Source organism: Myodes glareolus, chromosome 3 (assembly GCF_982192425.1).
Source record: "Myodes glareolus chromosome 3, mMyoGla1.1, whole genome shotgun sequence".
NCBI lineage: Eukaryota > Metazoa > Chordata > Mammalia > Rodentia > Cricetidae > Myodes > Myodes glareolus.
Genome location: NC_142028.1, coordinates 55,647,913 through 55,673,182, shown reverse-complemented (window position 1 = coordinate 55,673,182; position 25,270 = coordinate 55,647,913). Strand labels below are relative to the sequence as shown.

At 40.2% G+C, this 25,270-nt stretch overlaps 1 protein-coding gene across 1 annotated transcript in view; it reads right to left on the bottom strand.

The window, feature by feature from the left end:
• The window catches only part of Suclg2 (succinate-CoA ligase GDP-forming subunit beta), a 261,034-nt gene that overhangs the window by 87,453 nt on the left and 148,311 nt on the right, over positions 1-25,270 (bottom strand). Inside the window, exons 6-9 of the mRNA XM_048438429.3 lie at positions 24,869-24,958; positions 17,402-17,498; positions 7,192-7,353; positions 3,954-4,096 (exon numbers count right to left, since the gene is read on the bottom strand). Coding sequence (XP_048294386.2) covers positions 3,954-4,096; positions 7,192-7,353; positions 17,402-17,498; positions 24,869-24,958 — 492 coding nt within the window. The remainder of the gene's footprint in view (positions 1-3,953; positions 4,097-7,191; positions 7,354-17,401; positions 17,499-24,868; positions 24,959-25,270) is intronic.

Genomic DNA, 25,270 nt, shown 5'->3' with positions numbered 1-25,270 from the left:
ATCCCAATGACCAACAAATACGTGAAATGTGTTCAAACTCACTGATCACTTATTAACCAACGGGGTATTGCGACACACATGCTAGGGTTTCTGAAACTAAAAAAAAAAGCCTGTCAGTAGCCCCACTGACGGCACAGGGATGATGACAAAAGAACAGGGGCACACAGCATATGATACATTGAGTTCTAAACCAGGCTACACAAACCTGTATTAGTACACAGGAAGGCAGTGGTTACCTTTCGGGAAAAGGTAAGGTTTAGAAGGATTTGGGGGTAGTATACATGGAGGCTGAGGGATATTTCATGATTTGGTTGGCAGTTTTGTAGGTATATTCAGTGATAACTCTTCTAACTATAAGTTTAAAACTTGTGTTGTTGAGTAAAAACAAATGTTGAGTTTAAAATGGTGAATTTAGAAGCACGGTAAAGATAAACAAGAAGCCTCCCTAGAAAGCCCCTCCCTGAGAGCACGTGCAAGGCAGAATTACCTCTTCCCAAGGGGTGGCTATAGTTATCCTTCCTTAAATATCTTCAATGATACCAACCAATAAGAAGTCCCCTTCAAAAGAGAATGATGTACGCACATCAATTTTCATAACCAGCAACCCTCTTTAGTGAGCGCTTTCTACAAGAGAAGAAACTAAGGCACAGCAAAGTTGAAGAAAATGCCCAAGTCTCCACAGCAGTGAGCAGTAAATACAGGTCTAGCCACTGGCAGTCGGGCTGCTCAGCCCCAGAAGGAAAGCTCTCTCCTCACCAAGGCTTTGGCTTCCCGGCAGCACATTTCCTTCTGGCAGCTGAAGGGCTCTGGAAGAGGTGCTCGTAAGCTGGAACTAAGCCAGGAAGCACAGTCCAGGCAGGCCAGGTGCTTCAGCAACGCCACTCACCTCCTCTGGCTTCTCAGAAGAAGGCCCCAGAGGGCAATGACTCAGTTAATGCAGGCTAGCTGAGGGTTATGTATGAAACTGTGCCAACCGGCCTTTGCTTTATTCATTTACACCAGACACTTCACATGGGCCAGATGTTGTATCTGAAATTCTAAACTCAAGAATTAGAAATATAAGCCAAAGCATAATTGACAAAAACAAAAACTCAAGGACAACATTCTATATAGCACTTTTCTTTGAAGCATGTCCAAATTCTAACAGATTACAACAAAGCTCCACTTTCTATTATGTCTGCTTCTGGATTTAAAAAAGCTGTTCAGAGCTCTGAAAGTCAAAAAAAAGATGGGACTGGGACCTTCCAGCCTTTCTTTTCACTTGGAAAATACAGAAATAATAAAATACTGAAAGATAAATTTCATGTGAAGTCACATGCATAGGTGAGCTATCTTGAAGACCTTGGTTTAGACAGTTCAGTAGAAGAATTCTGTCTCGTATGCTATAAACAAATACATAAATTTGTCATGCAGATGTTTACACATAAAAACAAGCATTTGGGCTTCCTAGGCAAGTCAGGAAAAAAAAAAGTAAAGTTCAGAGCTATGGCTAACACTGTGAATAGAAAGATGGGAATCCTTCCTATTTTCTTGAATGATGTCATATTTATTGCCCTACCAATAAAATTACGTTATTACAACAAACACACAGGTGTTAAGACTGTGGGTTTGGTTTAACACTAATAAGCCATTTGTAATTCTGAGTTTCTGTGAATGTAATTGATTAATTCTTGTATCTAACAAGACAATCCTTTGAAATAATTACCTGTGGGCTCTTGAAAGCGCTACTTAGGCAGACGGGCAGGGCTCTGTTAGAAACAATCACCGACAAACTACAAGCTGTTCCTTTGCTGAATCCAATCAGCTCAGTGTCCTCGTGCGCAGTGCTCTGTTGGATCCGCTGTTCTCTGACTTGCACGAACCAAAGCCAGGATTGGAATTATCCGTTACATTTCCATGCTTTTGAACCAGCTTAGGAATTTCAAGGTTTGGAAAAACGTCCTGGGAGATGAGCTATGCATTCATTTTCCTGATATAGTGTGAGGAAAATAAAATACCTCCCACATCCCTTTATCCATCCCAGGATGACAGCCAATCTTAAAAAAGTTGAAACGCTCCAAGCACTTAAAAATATTCCATAAGGTAAAGTTAAATTTTTTCAAGAGATTATTTAAACAAAAAAGGCTTTGCAAGTCATTTTTTTTTTAAAGCCCTGTACTTTTATAAAGTTAACATTCAAGAGCAGCTACTAAGAAAAGATATTTCAGCCAGGCAGTGGTGGTGTGCGCCTTTAATTCCAGCACTCAGGAGACTGGTGGATTTCTGTGAGTTCAAGGCCAGTCTGATCTAAACAGTGAGTTTCTGGACAGCCAGGACTACACAGTGAAATCCTGTTCCAGGAAAAATAAAATTAAAAATAAATAGAAAGTTCCAAAGAAAAGTCCTGATACTCGTCCAGGTAGATTTAACCCTTGGCAGCTCTCTCTATCCTTAGTATAAGTAAATTTCACAGATGCTAATAATCAGTGTTTTATCCCGACCATTGCCCTCTAATACCTGTGGGTCATGAAGCCAGGTGTTATGTGCCACAGGTTAGAAGCAACTACAGCGTGCACTTCATGTGGGGATCTCTAGGAAGAAAATAATTCTTCCCTCAGAAAGCAGTATGAAGGCAAATGCGAGACAACAGAGGATGCAAGAGCCTCTGGTGACGAATGGACCTTAAACAACACACGCAGTATAAACAGATCTTTTCCCAAATACCTTTGGTGGATGAGTGGCTTAGATTGCATTGCTTTGCTATTCCTGGATAACACTAAAGAACAGAGTACATCTTATAGATAATGACATATTAACATTTGTTTAGTGAATCAGAAGAAAAGAGTTACAAGGTAAACCATACTTGGAAAACAGTAAGGCACAGGAAATACTGACAAGCATAATGCACACACGGACCCCAACTGCACAAGCCAAACAGACTCCTCTGGTGCACTGCTTAATGAGCAGCATCCATGAAGCAAGCTGTAAAGCCGGTCTTGGTGGGGGCAGACGACAACTCTGGTTTTGCTTTCATTCATGACTTTTTCTGGGTGATGGTCTGAATTTTCAAGTTTTCAAATAATTTAGTAACCAACAAAGTATAGTAAATACTCTAACAAGATTGAGATAACACTACTTGAATGAGGTCTAATACGAATGATTATGGCATATAGAATTAGCCCCAAGCCCAGATAAGAGAATGAAATGAAAACTATGAGAAGTACACATTAAAAAAACTGAGACATCCTATGTAAGAAGGGAGCCTTGTCAAAGTTATCCCTCAATAACCAAGAAAGCACAATAACAGCAAAGCGACAAACTAACCAAGAACTCATTAAATGCCTGCAATACCCCTAGCTAGGCTACATTCCAGTCCACTACACTCAAAATAAAAAGAAAAGATTTACACGAATCAACAACAGAATCTAAAAAACTAGTCAGTAATTTACTGTTTAATCTGTATGTTACAAACTGTGATAATAAAGGATGGAGATTAAGCCACATGCAGAAAACAGCAAGGCTATTATTTCTTCCATACATTAAATACTGTGATGTGTGATCCTATAATTCTATAAATTTCTAGTACTCTGATAATATCTTCAAGATCCTTACAAAGGAATGTGAGGCTGAGTCCTACATCATGTAAACAGAAAACTAATTAATGGTTTGTGTCAATTACCCAAATGCATGCCAATCAACAGCACATCATTGCTTGACACACTGCCTTTTGTGTTCTGTTCCACTTCCCATGACTTTTAGACACAGTTTCTAAAATGAGAACCAGGAGCTGTTTATAACTTGTTAACCACACAAAAGACAAATTATTGTGCACTGCAGTGAACAGACAGCACAATTTGTACCTGAGGCTGCAAAATACATGCTGGTTTCTTCATGCTTAGCAGCAAGTGCCAAGCTGCATCACCTGGAGACCAAAGGTCAAATAATGTGCCATACACCTGCTAAAGAGGAGTTACCTTGGGATCAGATGTGAGCAGTTTGAATGCTTGATAGACTTGGGCTTCTTTTACACCACCTCCAAGGTCCAAGAAGTTAGCTGGCTTCCCTCCATTCAGGAAAATGATATCACAAGTAGCCATGGCTAATCCAGCACCATTCACTGAAATGCAAATAGCACGTGATGTAGGATAGACCAATCAGCACGGAAAATGGTGTGCAACACTTAGAGCCAAATGAGAGCCCTATCATTTCCGGGTCTATCTGTGCCCTGATTGGAATTCCATCCGACTCATAAATCCATACCTGTTTACGGTAAACAATCAGAATACATGTAGTCAAAGAATATATAAGAAAATAGGAATGAAGAGGATTCATCAACAATTCAAATCAAAGAAGCAATTTGGCTGTGGGCTCTGGAAAGGTTCCATGTAGGAGAATGGACAGAAAGAATAAAAGCTGTGAGGAGCTATTCAAATGGATTGAGTCAAGTGTGACACTTATCTTGTCCCTATGGAGATGCTCTTTGAATATGCATGCACCCTTTTGCGTCTAATCCAACTACTCAGGACTCTGCTTTTTCTTCACCTGCTGCAGGCATGCATCTTTAGATGATTTCATCAACAGTTACTCAAAGGAGAAAGAACAAAGCCAAAGCCAGCATCCCTTGATGCTCCTTCTGTAAACAGTGTAAGAAGCCTTGGCATGGTGGCACATCATGGGAATCCTGGAACTCAGAGAGCTAAATCAGGCCACACCTGAATTCGAGCCAGCCCAAGTTACACAGAAGTACCAGGACAACATGGGCACATAGTACAACCTTGTCTCAAAAGCAAAAGCAAAAGAAAGGGGTTGGGGTGGTAGTTCAGAGGTTAAGAGGATGCACTGCTCATCCAGAGGGATTGAAGTTACTTCCCAGCATCTAGGCTCACAACCACCTGTAACTGAAGCTCAAAGGGATCAAAGACCCTCTTCTGAACCCTGGGGAGCATTTGCCACTGTGTGTGTATACACAAATGGACACACACAGAGAGACAATTAAAAATCATTTTAAAAAGAAAAAAAACAAAACTTAATACAAGATGTTAATTACTAACACAGTATTAAAACTAGAATTAAAGTAAGACAACCTGTGGGCCTTTTAAGAACTGAAGTGGCATTTGAGCATTGAATTTCTGCTTTCCAGAGCTAACTCTTACTGATCAATTCAATTTCCTTTGCTTCTTATGTTTAATTATAGAAAATTACTGTCCTTGGGTAGCAAGGACTGGGGATGTCACAACTTAGCAAACCACCCTTTACCTTTCTGACCCTTGAACGGTCCTAGAAAAGCCTGTGAATTGTGATTACCTTAATCAAGGTGGAGGACACTAAAATAAAAATAGGGAGTGGGGGCCTGTATCCTTGGGTGAGTTAATGTGTACCAAGGCCCAAGCTCAGCAAATTAAGCATGTCTTGTTCATCATAAATAGAGTATATGTGTAATAAAAGAGTTTTAAGAATTGTGAAGTGTTTTAATGAGAGTCTGTGAGACACATTCATACAGAAACATCAGCATTTAATTTGTTCTAAACACACCCCTATACTGTTCCTCTTTCCAAATATCTACAGATGTCGGAGCACATTTGTTTATTGTGGCCAGAAGGATGTGAATGATCAGCACCATTCAGATAGCCTCCCATACAAAACAGAAGCTTTAGGTATCAGTTGTAATCAGATACATTTCCCATTGCATTGAACAGTGAACTGTTGAAGTCTCTTCACTTCGTAATATAATGATGCTGTTGTTTTAATGAGCAACAAATCTTTTTTATTTTAATTCCATTAAGATGAAGACCTCAGTTTCTAGGGCAATGAATTGTTTCTAGTAGAAACACAGTCATGTGCAATTAAGCTGGAAGCAAATAAATCACAGCACTAGAAGCCGTGGACAATAACTGAAATTGTATTGCCTCTACAGACCCATTCTGATCTCAGCTGCATATGCCATTTTCTCTAAATTAGATGACTATGATGGAGCCCGTTGTTTGATTAATAAACTGGGATAATGAATTAAGCATTCTGGCAAGTAGTTACCATTCCATCTGAAATGTTAGCGAAATGATTAGAATTTATGTCCTTTGCTCCTTCCTCTGTGCCCTAGTTAACTTTAACTGTTAACTTGACATAGCCTATAGTCGCCTGAGAAGGGAGTCTAAACTGAGGGTTTGTCCAGATCAGATTGGCTGGTGGGCAAGCATGTGTGGGATTACCTTGACTGATGAGTTAGGAGGGTCCACCATGGGTGGCACCATTCCCTGAACAGGTGGTCCTGGCCTGTATAAGGAAGTAATGAGCTAGCAGCTGAGCCTGTAAGTATGGTTTCTGCTTCAAGTTCCTGCTCTCTGTTCCCTCAATGATAGACTGTGGCCTGTATGCTAAATAAACTCTGTCCATCCCTAAGTTTCTTTAGTCAGACTGTTTTATCACAGACACAGAAAGCACATAAGAATATTCTGAAAGAATATCTTTGCCCTGAGTCCAGCTCTCCACAGTTCCTGGCATATGATGCTGAATGCTTAGAGAAAGCTGTGAGTTTTATTAAACAAAGTTGAGATCAATGGTTCCTTTAAAATGTATATGAACATGGACATGTATACATGTGTTTGGAGGCCAGAGGTTGCTGTTGGGTGTGTTGCTCTGCGGCTTGCCCATTTCATTTTGTAAGATAGGTCTCTTAGCAAATCTAGAGGCCACCAGTAGCCCAGACTCAGAGGACAGCAAGCCCCCTCAATCCAACTATCTTCCACCTCCATAGAATTGAAAATATCACCATATCAACATGCTCAGTTTTTAGGTGGTGCCATTGATCCAAGTTCAGATTTCATGTTTGCACAGCAGGTGCTTACCAGCTGGCCATCTCTCCAGCCACTTAGCAGTGCTATTTTGTAGTTCTGCTGTACACCACAGACATCTGGAAACATCTAGGCACTTTCCCTGTTTCTTTCATTTTCACAACTTAAGCTATCTCTCGAGGAGAGGAACACTACAGAACCTCATATCATATCTAGATCCCTAAGAACAAAAGATTATCCAACTCAAAAGCTCAGCAGTCTAGGGCTGAGAAACTGCTTTAAACCAGTAACCGTCAATCAAAGTGGATTTTGAGAGGACACTCTGCTTTCACTTGACAATATAAGAAAACACCTATTTCTACAGCTATTAGTAAACAGCACTTCAGAAATCCTATAAAATTCCAGACTTGGCGTCAGTACTTACCAAAGCAGGCAATGTTCCCGTCTAGGCCTATGTACTTGAGATCATATCTGGCAGCTTCATTTTCAATGGGCTCATTCTCTGATTTGTCATCCATAGCAAATATGTCCTTTTGTCGGAATTCAGCATTGTCATCAAAGTTTATCTTGGCATCAAAGCAGACAACTAAATAAAGAGAAAAGGAGGCCACACCTGAGTCTCGGGAGTCTATAACCTGAGTTCTTCCATCCAGCAGGCACAGAAGAGAAGAAGACAGGCATTCATTCTAATTCTCTCACACTGTAACCAGGGAAGCCTCCGATGCTTCCTTGACCTTTAGGACAATAGGACAGGGCCCCTGTTCTGAGGGGACTTGCATTCCAGCAATGACAACAGTAACTCACACCCGTCAATGTGTACTCAGTAATACAACAACAAAGGTCACCAGCATCCACTTAAAGCAACAAGCTGACTCACCTCTACCCCGAAGTCACGGTTATAACTGCATCACTTATAGTTAGTTAGTTAACAAGTGAGCATTGCCTTTCCCTTTTACAAAAAAACAAAACACAGTAATGATACCAATTCTTTTTTGTCCTCTGTCTATTCTATGTAAAGTTCTATGTAAAATTTGTATTTTATCAGTACCCTCTTACTGCTCTCTCTGAGAACTTCTGGACTTAATGAAAGAGAATGTTGAGTTGCATACATACTATAGAACTTGATTCCTAATCTTCTGCCTCTCAATATTAATTGGAATTGAAAATATTTAAGGTATACAATATGATGTTTTGACATACACATACATTTTAAAATGACAACTGCAGGAAACAAATGTACCTATCTGTCCTTAACAGATGCTTTTCTGTCTTTCTTTTAAGCTTTTTTGGGTGAGACAACTTGAAATCTGTTCTTTGAACCACTTCGAGCAGACATTACTAACTCTGTACCCTTGTTAAGATGGCCTCAATTCATCATGGGCTTTGGTTTCCTCACTTGTAAAGAACAGGGAAAGCAATCTCCAGTCTACGGCCTTACTTGACCTGGGTGTATATCTTTTATGGCATAGCAGGTCTATCAACGCCAAGACACCAGGCATCTCGGGCACCACCGTCTCCATCCTCTGATAGAGGTGGACATCCACGTGGGGCCTCCAAGCAGTGTGTGCACAGCAAAACCTACTTTCTGACAGGGCTGAGCCACAAGGCATCTTTGATTACAATGACTGCAAACAGGACATTTAGGGGGTGGCTTTAGGAAAGAGGACAGCGCCTGTGGTATTTGGACTCAGCATATTTACTCCCTTGCAGCAGAAACTTCCGCTCTGTGTCACTGTGCCATGGTGGCATTCTCTGACTGCATCTGAGATATTAACAAGCAGATGCCTTTGGACAAACATTTAAGATGTTGTACCGTTTCCTTGAGTTTTGTTGAGTACTTCACTTGTGAAATGGGAGCCATCATTCCCCAGTACTTCACAGAAAAGCAACAGCCTTGGCCAGCTAATTCTATCTGCTTCCTAAAAAAAGAAAACGGATGCGCTATGGCACCCTGAACTCATAGGCACCAGGAATATTTCTTGTAGGTTCTCTTGCACATGATGTAAGCACTTGGAGCAGGTCCATGCAGAACTGGTAGATTTACATTCAAGAAGACTTGGAAGAAAAATTAACAGGTCAAAATTGGCATAAATGAGTACTGACTGACAAAAGAAAATCTTACGTGAAAGCTGACACCTGTTTAGGTCCCTAATTTTGCCACAAATGTCCAGCCACTGCCCACACATGATAAATACATGAAGTGAATGAGTAATTATTTTCCACAATAGTGTAGCTGTAATGAAGGAATCCTGTAATTACCAAAGGAACTGGCCGGTGTTCTGTGGTCCCTGCAAAGGCACTTTCTCAGCAGTTAATGACCAGTATAATAATCAATAGAAAAGCAACTTCATTCTTGGCTTTCCACTGGGTTTATAAATACATTCTAATTAATTTATTAGTAATTTTAGCTCCTCCATTACTCAATGGCAAGATTACTTGTAAGTGACACCTTCAAAATGAATGGGCAAAGGCTATCAAATTGACTTTCTAAGTGAAGACTTGCAAATAAAAGAATTCTTGGTCAAGATCAATAAACCAGTAAATCAAAATAGTTCCAAGCTAAACTTTGCCCCTTAATTCAAAGAATACAGTTGCATGCTGCTTCAGAAAAAGGATAATTAATGGAGATGTATGTAAAGTCCAGAAGGCAGTCCGAAACAAATGCCTGCAAAAACAGATTTTCAGAAGGTCTTGTGCTTTGAGGCACATACCAAGTGCAGAAAGGAGCTTGCTGTTCGATGACCAGCTTGAGAACCCGACAGGGAACCCAGGACTTGAAAAGGAGGACTGTGGGACCACAGGGCAGCACCCACAGTGGCTATTGGCCAGTTGCTCCCTGTCTGATAACAGATCAATGTGTGTAGATCCAAGAGCTTTGAGAAGCTAAAAATACTGTGCAACTGTGAAGTTAAGTTAGCACACTCAGTTAAGAAAGCATACCTGAAGGTTGGCCTGGTGGGACACACGAAACTCAGCTTTCAACTGAGTTAGCAGGATTTCAAGTTCAAAGCCAGCAGCTGACCCACGTATAGCATAAAGGTCTCAGTGCCTCAGTCTCTCTCTTGTCTGTCTGTCTATCTCACATACTTTGGTCTGCTCAGTTAGTTCTACATGACTATGACAACATGCCTGACGCAAGTAACTTGAGAAAGGAAGGACGTATTCTCCTGGTGATGTCAGGCCATCCTAGGGGTAAGGCGTGGTTGACCAGTTGGTTATGCTGTGGGAGTGTATGGCAGTGACTGTTCACACCTGGTTACACCAGGAAGCAGGCAAGAAAACTGGTGTGGATATAACCTTCAAATATTCTAGAGAACTATTCTGTCAGTTATGCGCCATGTCCTCAGAGTCAGAGCCTTTAAACAGCTTTACAATATAGGTGGTGACCCAGTATTATAGAGTGTGCGTGTGTGTGTGTGTGTGTGTGTGTGTGTGTGTGTGTGTGTGTAGGGTTCAAATAGAAAAGACAGCAGTTTTCAAACCCAGTTTCTGGCACAGATGTCCTAAAACGCTTGTAAACTTTCTAAGCAATGGAGCTATTGGGTGCATCTTTTGATTCTAACACTTGGCCTTTGGCTCTGTTTCTTGATACAGAGCTCAACACTTCTGAGAATTTCCTAAAAATAATTTAACATTTCCTTTGTATCTGACAACAATAGAAAGTGTTTCCCAGAATGTAATGAGACATTGTAATAAATGACCAAAACTGAAGAGCAGGTTGTGAGAATACTGTAGTAAACTGGCTGGTCAAAATGTTCAAAATAAGGCCAGGCAGTGGTGGTGCAAGCCTTTAATCCCAGCACTCAGGAGGCAGAAGCAGACAGAGCTCTTGTGAGCTTGAGATCAGCCTGTTCTATGAGAGCTAGCTAGTTCCAAAACTACAGCGAAACCCTATCTGAAAGAAAGAAAGAAAGAAAGAAAGAAAGAAAGAAAGAAAGAAAGAAAGAAAGAAAGAAAGAAAGAAAAGCAAAACCCAACAAAAAGTGTTCAAAATAGACATATGACTGACATCAACAGAGGGCATCAGTCTTGTGAGACAGAACCCTTAATATGTGACTCTGATTTTCACTATAGGCAAAGTGTCAGAACTAAACTGAATTACAGGACACCAAGCTGGTGTCAGAGTGATGTAGGTGGGTCTTCTTTCTATGTGTTGCTTTCTTTGGTTAATTAATAAGAAAACTGCTTGGCCTGATAGGTCAGAACATAGGTGGGTGGAGTAGACAGAACAGAATGCTGGGAGAAAGAAAGCAGAGTCAGGCAGACGCCATGATTCCCTTTCCCGAGACGAACGCTGACTAGACTCATGCCGGTAAGCCACGACCTCATGGTGACATACAGATTATTAGAAATGAGTAGTCAAGATGTGAGAGTTAGCCAATAAGAGGCTGGAGATAATGGACCAGGCAGTGTTTAAATGAATACAGTTTCTGTGTAATTATATCGGGTGTAAGCGAGCCGGGGAGCGGGGATCCTGGGTGGAACGCAGCCCTCCATTCCTTTTACATCAGAGAAATGGTTACAGAAGTGGTATGTGCTATAGTCTAGTAGGAGAAAGACTGTGACATATATTTCAAGAACACAGATGTAGTGCTGAATTGCCCAAGCAGCTAGTTCTGATTGCATGATTTCTCTGAAGATCAGAGCCCTCGTCTATAAACAGGATGGGAATTGTTGGTACTGTTTGGTGTTGGCAGGAGAAACCATGCATGACAGCCAGCCTCACAGGAGAATGCGATCACCAACATGGTAGCTGCTGCATGCCTACAACTTCCCACTATTGTGCTCAGTTTATAGAACCCTCTTCTCATCTCTAGAAATTACTGTAGCCTGTCTCATTCCTTTAGTAGCCCTAGATTTCTATTTTGAGTAGACATAAGTGAATGTCTCCTGGAGCTGAAGTGAGTACTGGCTCCCTGCTGTATTTGATCAGCACTCATCTGGACACAGAAGAACTGTCTCAAAGGAAGAATCCTAATGACTAGCATTTTTAGCAGTGTAACTGTCATGGCAGGAAAGTTTTAGCTGAAGGATGTAAGGCTTTTGAAGACCCTCAAATTATATATTTTGCATGTGGTGGTTAAAGATGCTTAGAGTTTCATATGAGGATCTGCATAGGGGTGGCAAATGTCTCTAAAGCCAGCTCATCACCTGTTCATTTTGTATGTAATTTTTACATACGTATATACATGCATTTACATATTGTCCAAGGCTTCTTCACAGGACAAAAGCCAAAGTGGCGACTGCAGTACAGACCACAAGGTCCACAAACCCCCATGTTTACTGACTTGATAGCAATCCCTACTTAAACACACCTTTCAGCACATCTATATCTTGCTTCAATAGACTAGTAAATGCCCACATCCATAATATTCTTATGTAGTCAAAAACATACTTAGCTTAAGTATTATTACTATCAGGAAGAAAGAAAAAGAAAACAAACACAATAAAAACTACACATAAAAGAAAAATGAAGCCCTGTGTACTGATGGACTCTTACGTGCTGACTTCCCCGCTGATGCTCTTCCATGTACACATGCAGAGCTGTTGTGTTACAGGTGGGTGCATGTCTATGTCAGCAGCAGGCCAATAAAATCAACTTGCCCTGCTTGCTCAAACCTTAGCTTTCTCACATAATTAGACAACAAACAACTATGATAAAATGTGTTTGCAGAGGTATTGAGTTTGGCTCAGACATTAAGAATTTCAGTGTCACATAACTAAAACCTCAATTCTACAGAAAATTCATCTTGGAAAAAGAAGTCAGTCTGTGTACAAAGAAGGCGAAAAAACATACCTATTAATATTTATAAAACAATTTCCACCATCAAAGACATATTGTTACATGGTTGATAGATTATACAAATGAATTTTCCTTCTGAACAAATATCAAAGAAAGCCAAGGTACTTATATTCATAGGGTGTTTGTGCTGTTTTGTTTAGTGCTGTGAGATTTTGCAAGCTGCTAATTCAGCCACCTTGATGGAGAGCATGACTGGCAGTGAGAGGCCTCTGACCCCAGAGTTTCAACAGAAGAATATGTCACTGACTTAAACAAAAGGAAAAAAATGCACTTCAGACGGGAGACATACACATAAAAGGAACAGAGAAACAGCAGGACGTACAACTGTCATAATTAGTTTGGAAAATAATCTGTCTTGAAGCAATGTGCTGTGGCTGATTTGTGATGAATAACCATAATGTGCTATTCAAATGTGCCTTGCCAAGCCACCTTTAAAATGCTGATGCTTTAAAAGGAGCCCCGCTTTCCATTAAATATTGATGCTATGAGAGTTGTATACTTTTTAGAACTTTTCTCCAGTTGCTATGAAGAAAAAAATAGCTAGGAGGAAAGGTGGGGTGAGGGGAGCGTAGAACCGGAAAGGATTATGAAAATAGTCTTGTGTATAATGAGAGAAACAGAGGACACCCACTAACAACATGGGCACTTGTTAGCTTGAAGAAAGAAAGGGATCCAATGTGCCAGTTAGCTTTGGATACCCAGCTTTAATTCTCAAGATCTGGGCCACACACTCACTGTTCTAAGGGGTTCTTACTTAGTTCGGTGAATGAAGGCAACTCCAGATGGAGCCGACTTGCAGCATATTGGGGGAGACCATGCCATACACTGTAGAATGGCTAGTCACCTTCCTACACCTACCAAGCAGGTGTCAAAATCAACATTGCCAAACTGTGACAACTCTCTGACAAACATCTGCTGGCAAGAGATATGGTTGTCTTGTTGAAGGACCCCTAAACAGTAATCGTTGTGTGATCATAGATAGTGGAGAGGGAAGAAGAAATAAAACATGATGCAGAATCCCAGAGTGACTTTGCAAAATGAAAGGAATGGATAGACAGCCAGTTACATAAATCTGTAAGAAAAAATTGTTCTCATGTGGCTACAGATTTACTGAATTAATTTGGTACTACAATTAAATCAGGGAAGAAAGAAGTTGATTTAACTACAGAAGCAACAATTTAATTATGTTTCAATAAAGGCGAAGCCATTCCTGTGGAGGTGTTTTCACCTTATTATTCTGTTTTTCAATAGGAAACGAATGACCTTTCTCCTAAACCATGTGAGCACTGACCAGTGACTGGCCTAGGCTGGACATGTGACTAAACAAGGCTAATGAGAACCAGGTGAAGGGCTTTCGATGGCCGCTGGCAGGGCAGAGTAAACACTTGGCACCACCTTTGCTGCCAGCACAGAGAGTCTGGCTGAGTCAGAACCACTAACTCAGAGAAAGCACAGCTATTTGATTCCTCCAGCTGAGTGAATGGATTTGGGCTCCGGGATAATAAGAGAAGCCTCATTCTTTGCAGAGCACAAGCCAATCCACACTTTCAAGTACCCTGTTAAGTGAGAAAATGTAACCCATGTAGGAGCTGGTAAAGAAAAACTAAGCCAAGGTTAAAAGGCTTTTGTAGGTCACTAGAAACCATTATATTCCTAGCAAAGAGTCATTAAAGCTCAGGAAACTCGGTGTCACAGCCCCTCTGAAGGAGACTGTTAAGCGCACTGGATGGAATTGTTCTTAGACTAATTCCTCCATGTCAAACTTTCCCAGGGCGCCTCAGCAGCTTGGATGCTAATGACACCAGTGCTTTTCATTCAACAGGATGTTGTGGATGGACATGAACAATAAAGTGAATTTTTAAAAAATGTTCCTTAGCAAGCAAAGGACAAGAAGGAAAGTCTCCATCAGAATGAAAGCACAATGGCTAGCTGTTAACTCCAAGTGTCCATGTGATACACAGCTTTTTTTTTTCCTCTTCTTTTTTTGGTGGTACACGCCTTAATTTTTTATTTTTTTATAAATATTATCAACACTGCTAAGATGTAAATGCTGCACCTATAGCAACTACACAGAGGACTGTTGTGAGGGACTGTGACAACGGTGAAGATCCACCTTACATAGTCGGTCATTAATCACCATTTCCTAATTGGGTTTAATTTGACTACTGCTCATTAGAGTTATAAACCAACACTCTCATTTAATTGTGATTATAATTCAATAGCCAATCTTTTATGGTACAATGAACAAATTAATAGCTAAAGATAATTCTGGTCTTAAAAATATCATGTAAGACTTTGTGCTTTAATGAACGATACATACAAAATGTGGTTTGTGATGATTCCTTAAAAACACTCATAGATTTTTTTTCTGCTCTTATTAATTAAAAAGCAAACTTTAGCTTTCATAAAGTTTGTGAACACCTTCTAAGGGAAGTTCCTCGGGTAGTCCCCTCCCCCTACAGCCAGATCATAAGGGTGAATAAAATAGTATGAAAGCAAAACCATTATCCTATTCCATAGGAAGTTTTCCTTCCTTCCTCTCTGCATTCTGTTTTAAGATTAATTATCTGTATACACACAATAGCACATAATGTAGAGATCAGAGACAACCACAGGCTCTATTCCTTAGGTACCATTCAGTTGCTTTTTGAGCCGGAGTCTCTCGCTAACCCTGGAACTCACCAAGTTGATCAGTGAGCTTCAGAAGTGCCCAGTTCCTGCCTCCCTGATGCTAGATCTCAAGAACACCACCGCACCCAACTTTTTCTTTACTGTGCGTTCTAGAAAACAAACTGAGATCTTCCTGCTTGCAAAGAAAGCACTTTCCTGACGGATCCATCCAGCCCCTGCTTCAGTCTTCTCTTAAGGCTAGGTCTTGCTTTGTAGCCTATGATGCTCTGGAAGTCATGACTCTCCGAGGCTAGGTTTACTGACCTGTACAGCCAGGCTTGGCTTCATATATTACGTTTAAGAGCCTTGATAATAAATTCCCTCACTTGAGTATCAGCCTTCAATTCTGAGATTGCAGCATGCATCTGACTGGTGTTCTCAAAACATGGGACTATTTCTGGGTCATTATCTAATAAGAGCAAAATGCTACTTTAAAAGAGAACAACCAGAAACAACAACAACAACACAGGTAGCTTGCTCTAGTCAGTCTGGCATGGTAGGACAACCATGCATACTGGGCTTAGAGGCAAGAGTTTCCATCCCATCTTATCCATCAAGACTAATGCTAAATGCCTGATCCTCTTAAAGTTGAGAATAATGACTCTTACTTTCACAGGGCTGTTTGTGAAAATCTACCACAGTACCTGGCACATAGGTTAAAAAGCAGTTGCAACTGTTCCTCCTATTATTTATATAAAATAGTGATGGTTTTATAGCCACAGCAATCAAAAAATTAATTTTGAGGAGCTGGATAGATGTCTTAGTGGTTAAGAACACATGCTGCCCTTGCAGCAAGGAACCCAGGTATGGTTCCTAGCACCCACATGAGATAGTTCACAAATGCTTCTAACTCTAGTTCCAGAGGAGTCAATAGAAAAGCACTTGCAGGCAAGTGATGCACATATATTAATTTAGGAACACATACACATAAAATAAATCTTAAAAAGCAATCTTAAGTAAACATAACTTGCACATTTGCAACTCAGTACAGATTCAGTCTGGTGGTTATCCATGCAATACTTCCTTGAACAAGAACTTGCCATCAGCTGGATACTAGGTTTCCTGAAAATTTCTAATATTGGCTAAGCAGAGGAATATTCTTTTTTATGAAATGTGGGGATGGACCTATTCTGTGTCTCACTCTGGATGTATAACCCAGCTCATCAGTCTATAATACAAGTATGACTTTACCACTTTAATTAATAAAAGCTTTTCTTTTTTATAAATTTGAATCTTGGCCAGCAAAGTGTGCAGATTTGTAGTCAGAATATGATGGATGGAGAATATGAATTTGTCCTGAGGTCTTTCTGGGTTCCAAAAACAAAGTATTTAAAGTTTTCTGGATGTGACTCCAAAACCTCTTCTTAGGAAAAACACCATGGTCCCACGGTGGTGCCTACACATACAGATTCAACCCCTTGTACCTGTTCAGCTGCAAAGCCCTGTTTAGCCAGTGTTCACATGCATGGAAAAGGCCAAAGTTTGTGGCACTTATATTCTGGCTTGAGCTGTTCTATCTACCACCCTACTCCTCAAAACTGCTCCATGAAGTTCAAAACCTTTGCTATGAATGCATCTCTAGTAAAGACATCCTGCATTGGTGGGTATTTGTGAGGCATAACACAGTGAACTGTGGTACAAGTCACTGCTAGAAAAGAAATCATCTCCATAACACCTGCTTTACCTAAAGCAAATAAGGCAAGTGTGTTTGACTGCAGAATAGGGGCTTCTCCAAGATGGTGGAAATCCCATTTAGGACATGAGGTGAAAGTTTGCAAAATTCAAGAGCATCAAACAGCTCAGAAAAAATTAGGAGTAAGTTATTAAATCCAAGTATAGTGGTGAAAACCCACACCCAAATTCTATCAGCAGCAACTGCTGAAAATGAGGGTTCTGTGTCTGCATGAAAGAACTGCAGGGGGTTAAGGTCAGGCAAAAGGTAGCTCCCAAGAAGGCTTGGCATTTGCCTCCAGCAAACCCAAATGCTCAAACACTGAGCACCATCATGGGAGCATTCGAAATGAGCTGAAATTAAATTACTGAAAGAAATGAAGGCAGTACCACTGCTGTTGTTGCAGACTTTTTCTTGCATGTTAATTTACAGTTTATATGCATAATTATAAAAGTTCATCTGTGTTTCTTCCTTTCTGCTGTTTGTTACCTTGTCCTTCTGGAGTTTCACCGAAGGGGTTCACTTCCACCTGGGTGGCGTCAATCTTCAGGAAGAGATGATAGAGCTTTTTAATCTGGTCAGCCGCCTAAGTGATCAAGTGAGATGAAATTACACCCAAGCAATATAAGAAAGTTTATTTTGCTCCATTAACAGAATCTTAAAATTAGAAAATTATGTCTCTACTTTCAGTTATATTTTCTGAAGGGAAAAATTGAAGAACATAATTATTTTAATTTCTACTGCTATTCATTAGAAGAGATTGCTCAACTTTTCTCCAGACACTAAGAGAGACCATTATTAAGAAAACAAAATATTTTCTGTGTAGCCTAAAAGCACCATTAATCCTTTTGTGAATTATCATGTCCCTGTTAGTCATGTTAGATTGCGGTATAAGCTACAATCACCAATACAAACAGGCTCCATTTAAGTAAAAAGGTAAACAGGCTTTTGAGAGTTTATAATGACAAGGTTTTCCTTATTATGCTGGAATAAAATGGTTATTATGTTCATCAATCCAAGCCCATAATCTGCAAAGCAACGCCTGAGTGTCTGATGGAAACCGCCAGGCAGGAAGATGGAAGTCTCAACAGAGCAGCTACAGAAGCGTGCAGCTCCCGCTTGACTCAGCGCGTCCTGGAGGCAAAGACCACAGAGAGCATGCATATGCAAGCCCTCTAATGTTACCATGGCTCCACTGTGTCCCCTCGTTCCTCTCATCGAACCTGTCCTCACTCCTCACATCAGGGCAGGCTGGGCTGTATCAGTGCTGGAGCTTGGGGCAGCACAGGTGTGAGTCATGATTCCAGAAGCATCCACACTGACAGCAAAAAGGGTAAGCCTGTGCAACTAAGGTTGCATACCAGATGGCACTCATTCTTGGCTCTGTTTTACTTCCCATCCACCAAGCCAGCCCTGCAGTGTGTACCATCGGAATCACATTGACCTGCTCCTTACTGGCATAACAGAGCACCTGACACCTGTAGGGCTAGTTTCCAGGTAGCTGGGCAGCTAGCAGCTGTCCTGGCAAGGGGTAGAAGTTGATGGGAGAAACAGGGTAGAAGAAAGGGATCTTTCTATTCCTTCAGTCTTAACTCTCCCACTTCTTACAATACCTATGAATGAAATCCCTAAATATAAATTCATACTAGGGTCAATACTAAAAGCTGGCCCAGGTTTGACTAAAGCATTTCTATGGATCTCATACTATCTAACTATATCTTTTTTTTTCAGTGTGACATAATGACATTTTAGTTGATCTAATTTACATATTTGTCATTGGTTTCACCTATATACTTTGCTGTGGGACAATGGTCTTTTACTCTGTCACTTGTATTATTTTTATTTTATTTTTTATTTTATTTATTTATGTTAATAGGTTATTACTATTATTATTATTATTATTAAATTTTTAAACTATCTAAATCTTAACAATTTCAGGTATATGTGAAATTTTCTAAAACCCTGTTGAAATCTGATGTACATAAATAAATGAATGATTTCAACGTGCAAGGCTATAAAGTCTTTTTTGATTTGTTTTTCAGCCAGGTATTCAAGATGGTTCCCAAACTGAACCCCAACTTATTCACAGCCTTTCTGTTTCTCCCATCCTAGGCAGTGGGGATACCAGCATTTGCTAGTATACCAGTCCAAGACAGAATCTTTTTACTAGAAACATTTTTATGAGTAGGAAACAGATATAAACTTTATAAAGCTCCTCAGTACGTCAAGGTTTCTCATGATTCTATTTCCCAAACATAGCTTTCCAGATCCTTTAAGGTAGACAACCAATAGCATCTGTTTTGTCTGAGAAACATTCTATGCACATACTAGGATGCACACTTTCCATCTTTACAAAACAACAAACGTCTCTATCCTTATTAATAGAAGCCTTCACTGCCAGGATAAACAGGACATTATTTTAATTGTCGGATCATATTTAATTGTGTAGCTCTACTACCATTCATTATATTTATCACTTAAATAATGACCATATGGATTGTTTCTAATAGCTTCATTTAGTTGAAATGTTACCTCTCTTGTCTCTGTAATCCATGTGACTAGGTATTTATAGGGTAAATCCCCACAGCACAGCAGAATGGATGGACACATTGTATTTGCTATTTATTGTATATGTGTATGATTATGTGCATGTGTTTGCGTGTTTGTGGCTGTATGCAAATGTGTCTGTACATGAATGATGTGTTATGTATATGAATGGCATGTGGAGGCCTTGGGAATTATTCCTCTAAACTATGCATTTGCTTTGTTCTTTGTTTATTTGTTTGCGACAGGCTCTCTGGCTGGCCTGGAGACTCACCAAGTTGTCTAGACTGGGTAGTCAACAAGACCCAGAGACCCACCTATCTCCACCTCCCCAACATTTGGATGACAAGTGTATGAAACAATGCCCAGATGTTTCTCAGGACTGAACTCAGTGCCTGTGCTTAAGCACCAAAACCTCCCCACACCCTGAGATCATTTTAAATCTGAATGGTTCTATTAAAGTGCTCAGGGAACTACCCTGCATTCCCATAAGCCAGTCCAGTAAAGACCTTTCACTCACAGCACCATCCAGCATCTGCATCACCTTGGGCATGGCATGTGGGAGTAGGTATTGTGTGTGGAGCTTTAATGAAAATCTCATATTGTGAATGAGTCTGAGCATCATTATAGCTCCTAAGACAATTTGAAGTTCTTTTTTCTATGGATTTTGTATATTTTCCTGTTGTGATTTAGGATTTTTAACATTAACTTAAAGGAAGTGTTTTTATGTGAATAAAATTTGTTCTTTATTCCATATAAATTACAAATGTGTTTCTCCTTTGACATTCATTTCCCAACCAGGTTTGTGTTACTCCTGCTATATGGAAATCTAAGGACAATCATATCACTCATGTCTCGTGGCTTCTGGCCTTTTGCCAACCTTTCAAAAGGTCAATCTCATTTTGGAAGTAGTTTAAAAGATCTCACAGTTTATTCTCATTTACTTTATTGTTTCCTAGTTTCAATGTTGATACTTTTTGAAGCCCACTAAACTATATTAAGTTATAAAGCCAATCAACCACAAATTATGAAATGTGGGGATGGGAGGAAACCCCAAGAACATGGCAGAGATATGTCACGGACTGCAGTGCCTCAGACCCATGCGAGTTGGCAAAGCCTTCCCTTGGTCTGTGTGCTAATGTTGCCAGAGTGTACAGGGAGCATCACCCACACCTTCCTCCAGCATGTTTATAGTCAGAGAATGTCCCTTACAGTGAACTCTTACATCAGGGGCTAGATATAAAGTCAACTGGAGAGTTTCTGGCTTGTTGCTGTGGTTTTTGCTTAGTTGGTGTCACTCTATCTGAGCAAGCACAGCCCATCCAACCCTAGTTTTCCAAGTGTGTCTGAGTGAGGACAAAGCAGTGCAAGATGTGGCAAGTGAGTATCTTTCTGGGCTTGGGCTTTGTTTTTGAAATTGGATCCTCTGATGTTGCTGGTGTTGGGCTCATATCCATAATCTCAGAGGATTGGGGCCTAGCCTCTCAGGTTGTTGGGAATATATACACGTGGCTCCATGTCTAGGTTTTGATTTGTCACTTAGACAGCTGCAGTATATATGCATGTGTGCATGTGGGAGGGTCCTACTTACCCTACCTGGCTAACACTTAAATTATTTAATGAGTAATACATCAAAAAGGACAAAGTACATAGTAGAAATGACTTTAGGAACACAAATAAGATCTAATACAACAATTAAAAAAAACCTGTCGTAAACTATGCAGAATACAGATTTTACCAAGGCAACCACTGCCAGATGTACACACTGTCCCTTGGCCTTGGATCATGCCAGAACCAGGGACCTAAGACTGTACAAATACTTGCTTTTCTCACATGTCTCCTCTGCTTATGGCACCCTTGCACCAATCCTCACGCCTTAAAGCAGCATCAAGAATCAGAGACTCCTGTTTTCACACATGCTACAATCAGCTTTGCTGAGCACAAACAAAGGAGCTTTGCTCCTTCCTACTGTGCAAACAAACTGGGTATCCCTCAATAAATTCCAAGCCATCCACACCTCATTCGTTCTTTCTTTTTGTCCCTCCCTACCCAATTCATGTATTCTAGGGCTGCAGAATGACCTCCACTAGTCCATCAGTCCCTGGAGAACAATGGTTACCTTTCAGTACTTTGGACATAGCCAAGGGAACATGTAACTAGTGCTCGCTCAGTGAGCAAATAAAGAGCCAAAACCTATGAAGATGTCAGCCAGTGACCGTAAGACCCTGTCTTAAAGTTTTTATTTTTTCTTTCCTTTTCTTGATAAATTAACTTAAAAATATCTTGGCAATTTGGTTCCTTGGTGACCCCGAGAGGCTGCATATTCACCTTTGCTTTTCTGCACAGCACATATGGAAACGGTGTTTGGGCACCAGGGACACATTTATGCCATTTAAAAGCTATAAATAACCCTTAATTTTCTCTTTACATATGGAGGTGGCAAGGGTTTCTTAGGATATATTTAATAATATTATCATCTGTGGAGCTCTCTACTGTGTTCATACACTGAGCAATCCAACAATGGGTGGGCACCTTTTACCCCATCTAGGTTTATTCTGCTCCCACCTTCTGACACCTATCATACCCTAGAAGCATTCAATGTACAGAGCCTAGACATCTGTTTCACTTAATCTTACACATGGCAAAATGCTTCAGAAGTACATGATATACATGTGTGGTGTACTGTGCAGTGAGTTTTGACAGCACAGCATTGAGCAACATACCTACTGTGATGGGGAATAGGATCTAGCAAAGACACTATAGAACAATGGAGAAACACACATATGTAGACAGAGAGGATGCACACAGGTAGCTGAATACACTTGGAATCAAATGTGGGACCAAATAACTGCAACACCCTGACTTCCTTAGAGACTGGCTTTCAGGGACAAACATCTCTACATAAGCAGCTATCTATCTATCTATCTATCTATCTATCTATCTATCTATCTATCTATCTATTGCTCATTCTAACGACATGAAACTAATCAGCACAGCACAGAGCCCAAGATTCGCCCAGCATTTTCCTTTGAGCAGACTGCCTCCATAGCACCTCTCCATCCTGTTCTCAATTGTCTGCTGAATGCTGGCCGTTTTAGTGCAGGAAGGCCTGCCTTTCTTCTACCACCGTAAATTCTTTACTTTCACTCCTATCTTCTAATGAGTGTGGTCTTTCCTTCCTTACACACTTCTGAAGTCTTGTTCCACTTTATCCTTCTTTGACTCGTCTACTGTCACAATCATACTTTCAGAGATAGAATTAAAATCAAAAAGCTGAAGGCAGGAAGAAATTAGTGAAAAAAAGCCCCTGTTCCCATGCTAAATACAAGTTTTACATCTCATGTCTAAAGATTCAACTAACCACAGCTAGAACTAAGACAGGGCTGGCCAGCTGTGGCGAAGATTCTTCCTGCCAAACGTCATGACTGGAGATCAATCCACAGAGCTCACATGCTGGAAAGAGGGAAATGAGTCTGCAAGTAGTCCTATGATGATGCACACCATGGCACATGCATTATCACGACATATACATATGTACAAATAAATAAAATACTAAAGAAAATATTCTAAAGGAATACTGAATCTTCTCTGATCACCTGGGTCTTTTTGTTGCTGTAGTTGTTATTCCCCAAGCAATAAAATAAAACAACTGTTAACAGAGTACTGATACTTGTAAGAGTATAGGATGCCTGGGTGAGATTGTGTGTCAGTTCTGAGCCAAACACTATGCCATTTTCCTAGAGGAACATGAAATAAATTAGATTTCCATATTCTAGGAGATACTAATGGTAGCCTCCTTGGGTACTGGGGGAAAACTTCTGTACAACCATTGGGCAGGGCCAGGCTAGTAAACACTGAATGCATACAGTCACTAAGGAAGCCTCTTGGGATGACAGAGGGAAAAGGCAGGAAAGTAGACATAAAGCTATTCTGACTTAGCATGGAAGGAAGCTTGCCTGTGCCATGGGTCAGACCAAAGGCAGAAATGGATGCTCAGGACTGATGCAATACCCCCAAAGCTAGGAGTATCATTTTTTTGTCCTCAAAATCAAAAGATAAGACTACTAAATAGGCTATTTTAGTTGTTCTGAGTGAAATATTGCCTTCATTCCATCAACATTCATTTCAAATGGCCACTGGCTACAAAAGAACAGCAATTAGTCAAGTAATGTGCATTGTTAATAGATACAATGATAATCTTGATTACTTGTGGGGCAGAGGAGAAAATGCAGAGTCTTACATGTGCAAGGCACGCATTCTACCACCGAGCTACAAACCCAGCAGAGAACTCTTCTTTAATGGAGTACTGTCAACAACTGCTCTCACACAGTACTGAACTCAATCAATGTGATATACTTCTCAGATATATACATTATCTGATTACATATACATATCCCCATGATATACATTATCCCCATGATACAGATACTGGAAATAAATTACCAACAGAATGAACGTGTGTGTGTGTGTGTGTGTGTGTGTGTGTGTGTGTGTGTGTGTGTGATGTCAAGCAGCATCAGTAATGCTATAAGAAAATTTAAAAATTAAAAAAAAATTTACAAAACAAGTCTGGGGCCATAGTTTAGTGAGCAGAATGTTTGCCAACCATGCACAAAGCCCCTAGTTAGATAGCTAGCAGCACATCTACCAGGTGTAGTGGTGCATGCCTATAATCCCAGGACTCAGGAAGTGGGATCATGAGGCTCAGAAGTTCAAGACCAGCCTGAGATATATGAGACCCTGTCTCAAAATCACAGAAACAAGTATCAACAAACAGCATGAAGTTTATGTACCTGCTTGGAACACACATATAAACCTCGATCAAATGCATGTATCTGTTTATATAAATATCATAAATTTATAGAAGACACCAACATCATATATTTGTATACACATATACAATCATATATATACACATACATATGTAAGTATATATACACATAATAAAACTGCATGCACACACACTTATATCCATATATCCATAAACACATATACATCACAAAATTACAAGCATACACTATCATTTACACACACACGTACACACATGTATATATTTAGTCACAAGTCTACCATCTACACAGATAATACACACATCTCTATCATATATATGCACATATATATATATGCCTCTACCACATACACACATTCATACATACACCTTTCTACCATACACACACACACACACACACACACACACACGCACCCATCTCTTATCAGATACATTCACATACATCATAAACATCACCTCTTAAAACATCAGGAAATATTTTCTTGATCATCAACAATTTGGGGAAAGATTCAAATACAATCACCTTGTTTTCTGTCACTCACAAAGATCAGCAGCAATTAAACAAGTTACTGCAATATTTTCTGAAATGAGGCATACATACTGTTGCTCAATGCCTTATGTACCTGGTTTTTCAAAGGCCCGAGGAAGCCCAGATTTTCTGCCATCCGCTGGGCCTGGCTATCCTTTATCCCTTCAAAAATGTCAATCTGCTCCTAGTAAAAATGCATCAAATGAACAAAATTCAGAAGTCAAGTAAGAAGATTTAAACCTCAAAGCGAACGTTTAGTATTTCCTGGCAAATGAGTAATTAAAGTATGGCACCCTTCCATACAGCTCTGCGCGAGGCTACTGTCGCTGCCTATAGGCTACGTTTTAATTAGCAGGCCAGCTATGGAACAGTCCTTCCAAAACCACATAATTCTTCAAGGTGGCATGCTGACAAGATGATCTGAAGCCAGTTTTCACTTTTAATTACTACACAGATGGCATTGATGAATATTTAGTCAGTTAATTTTTCTGACATC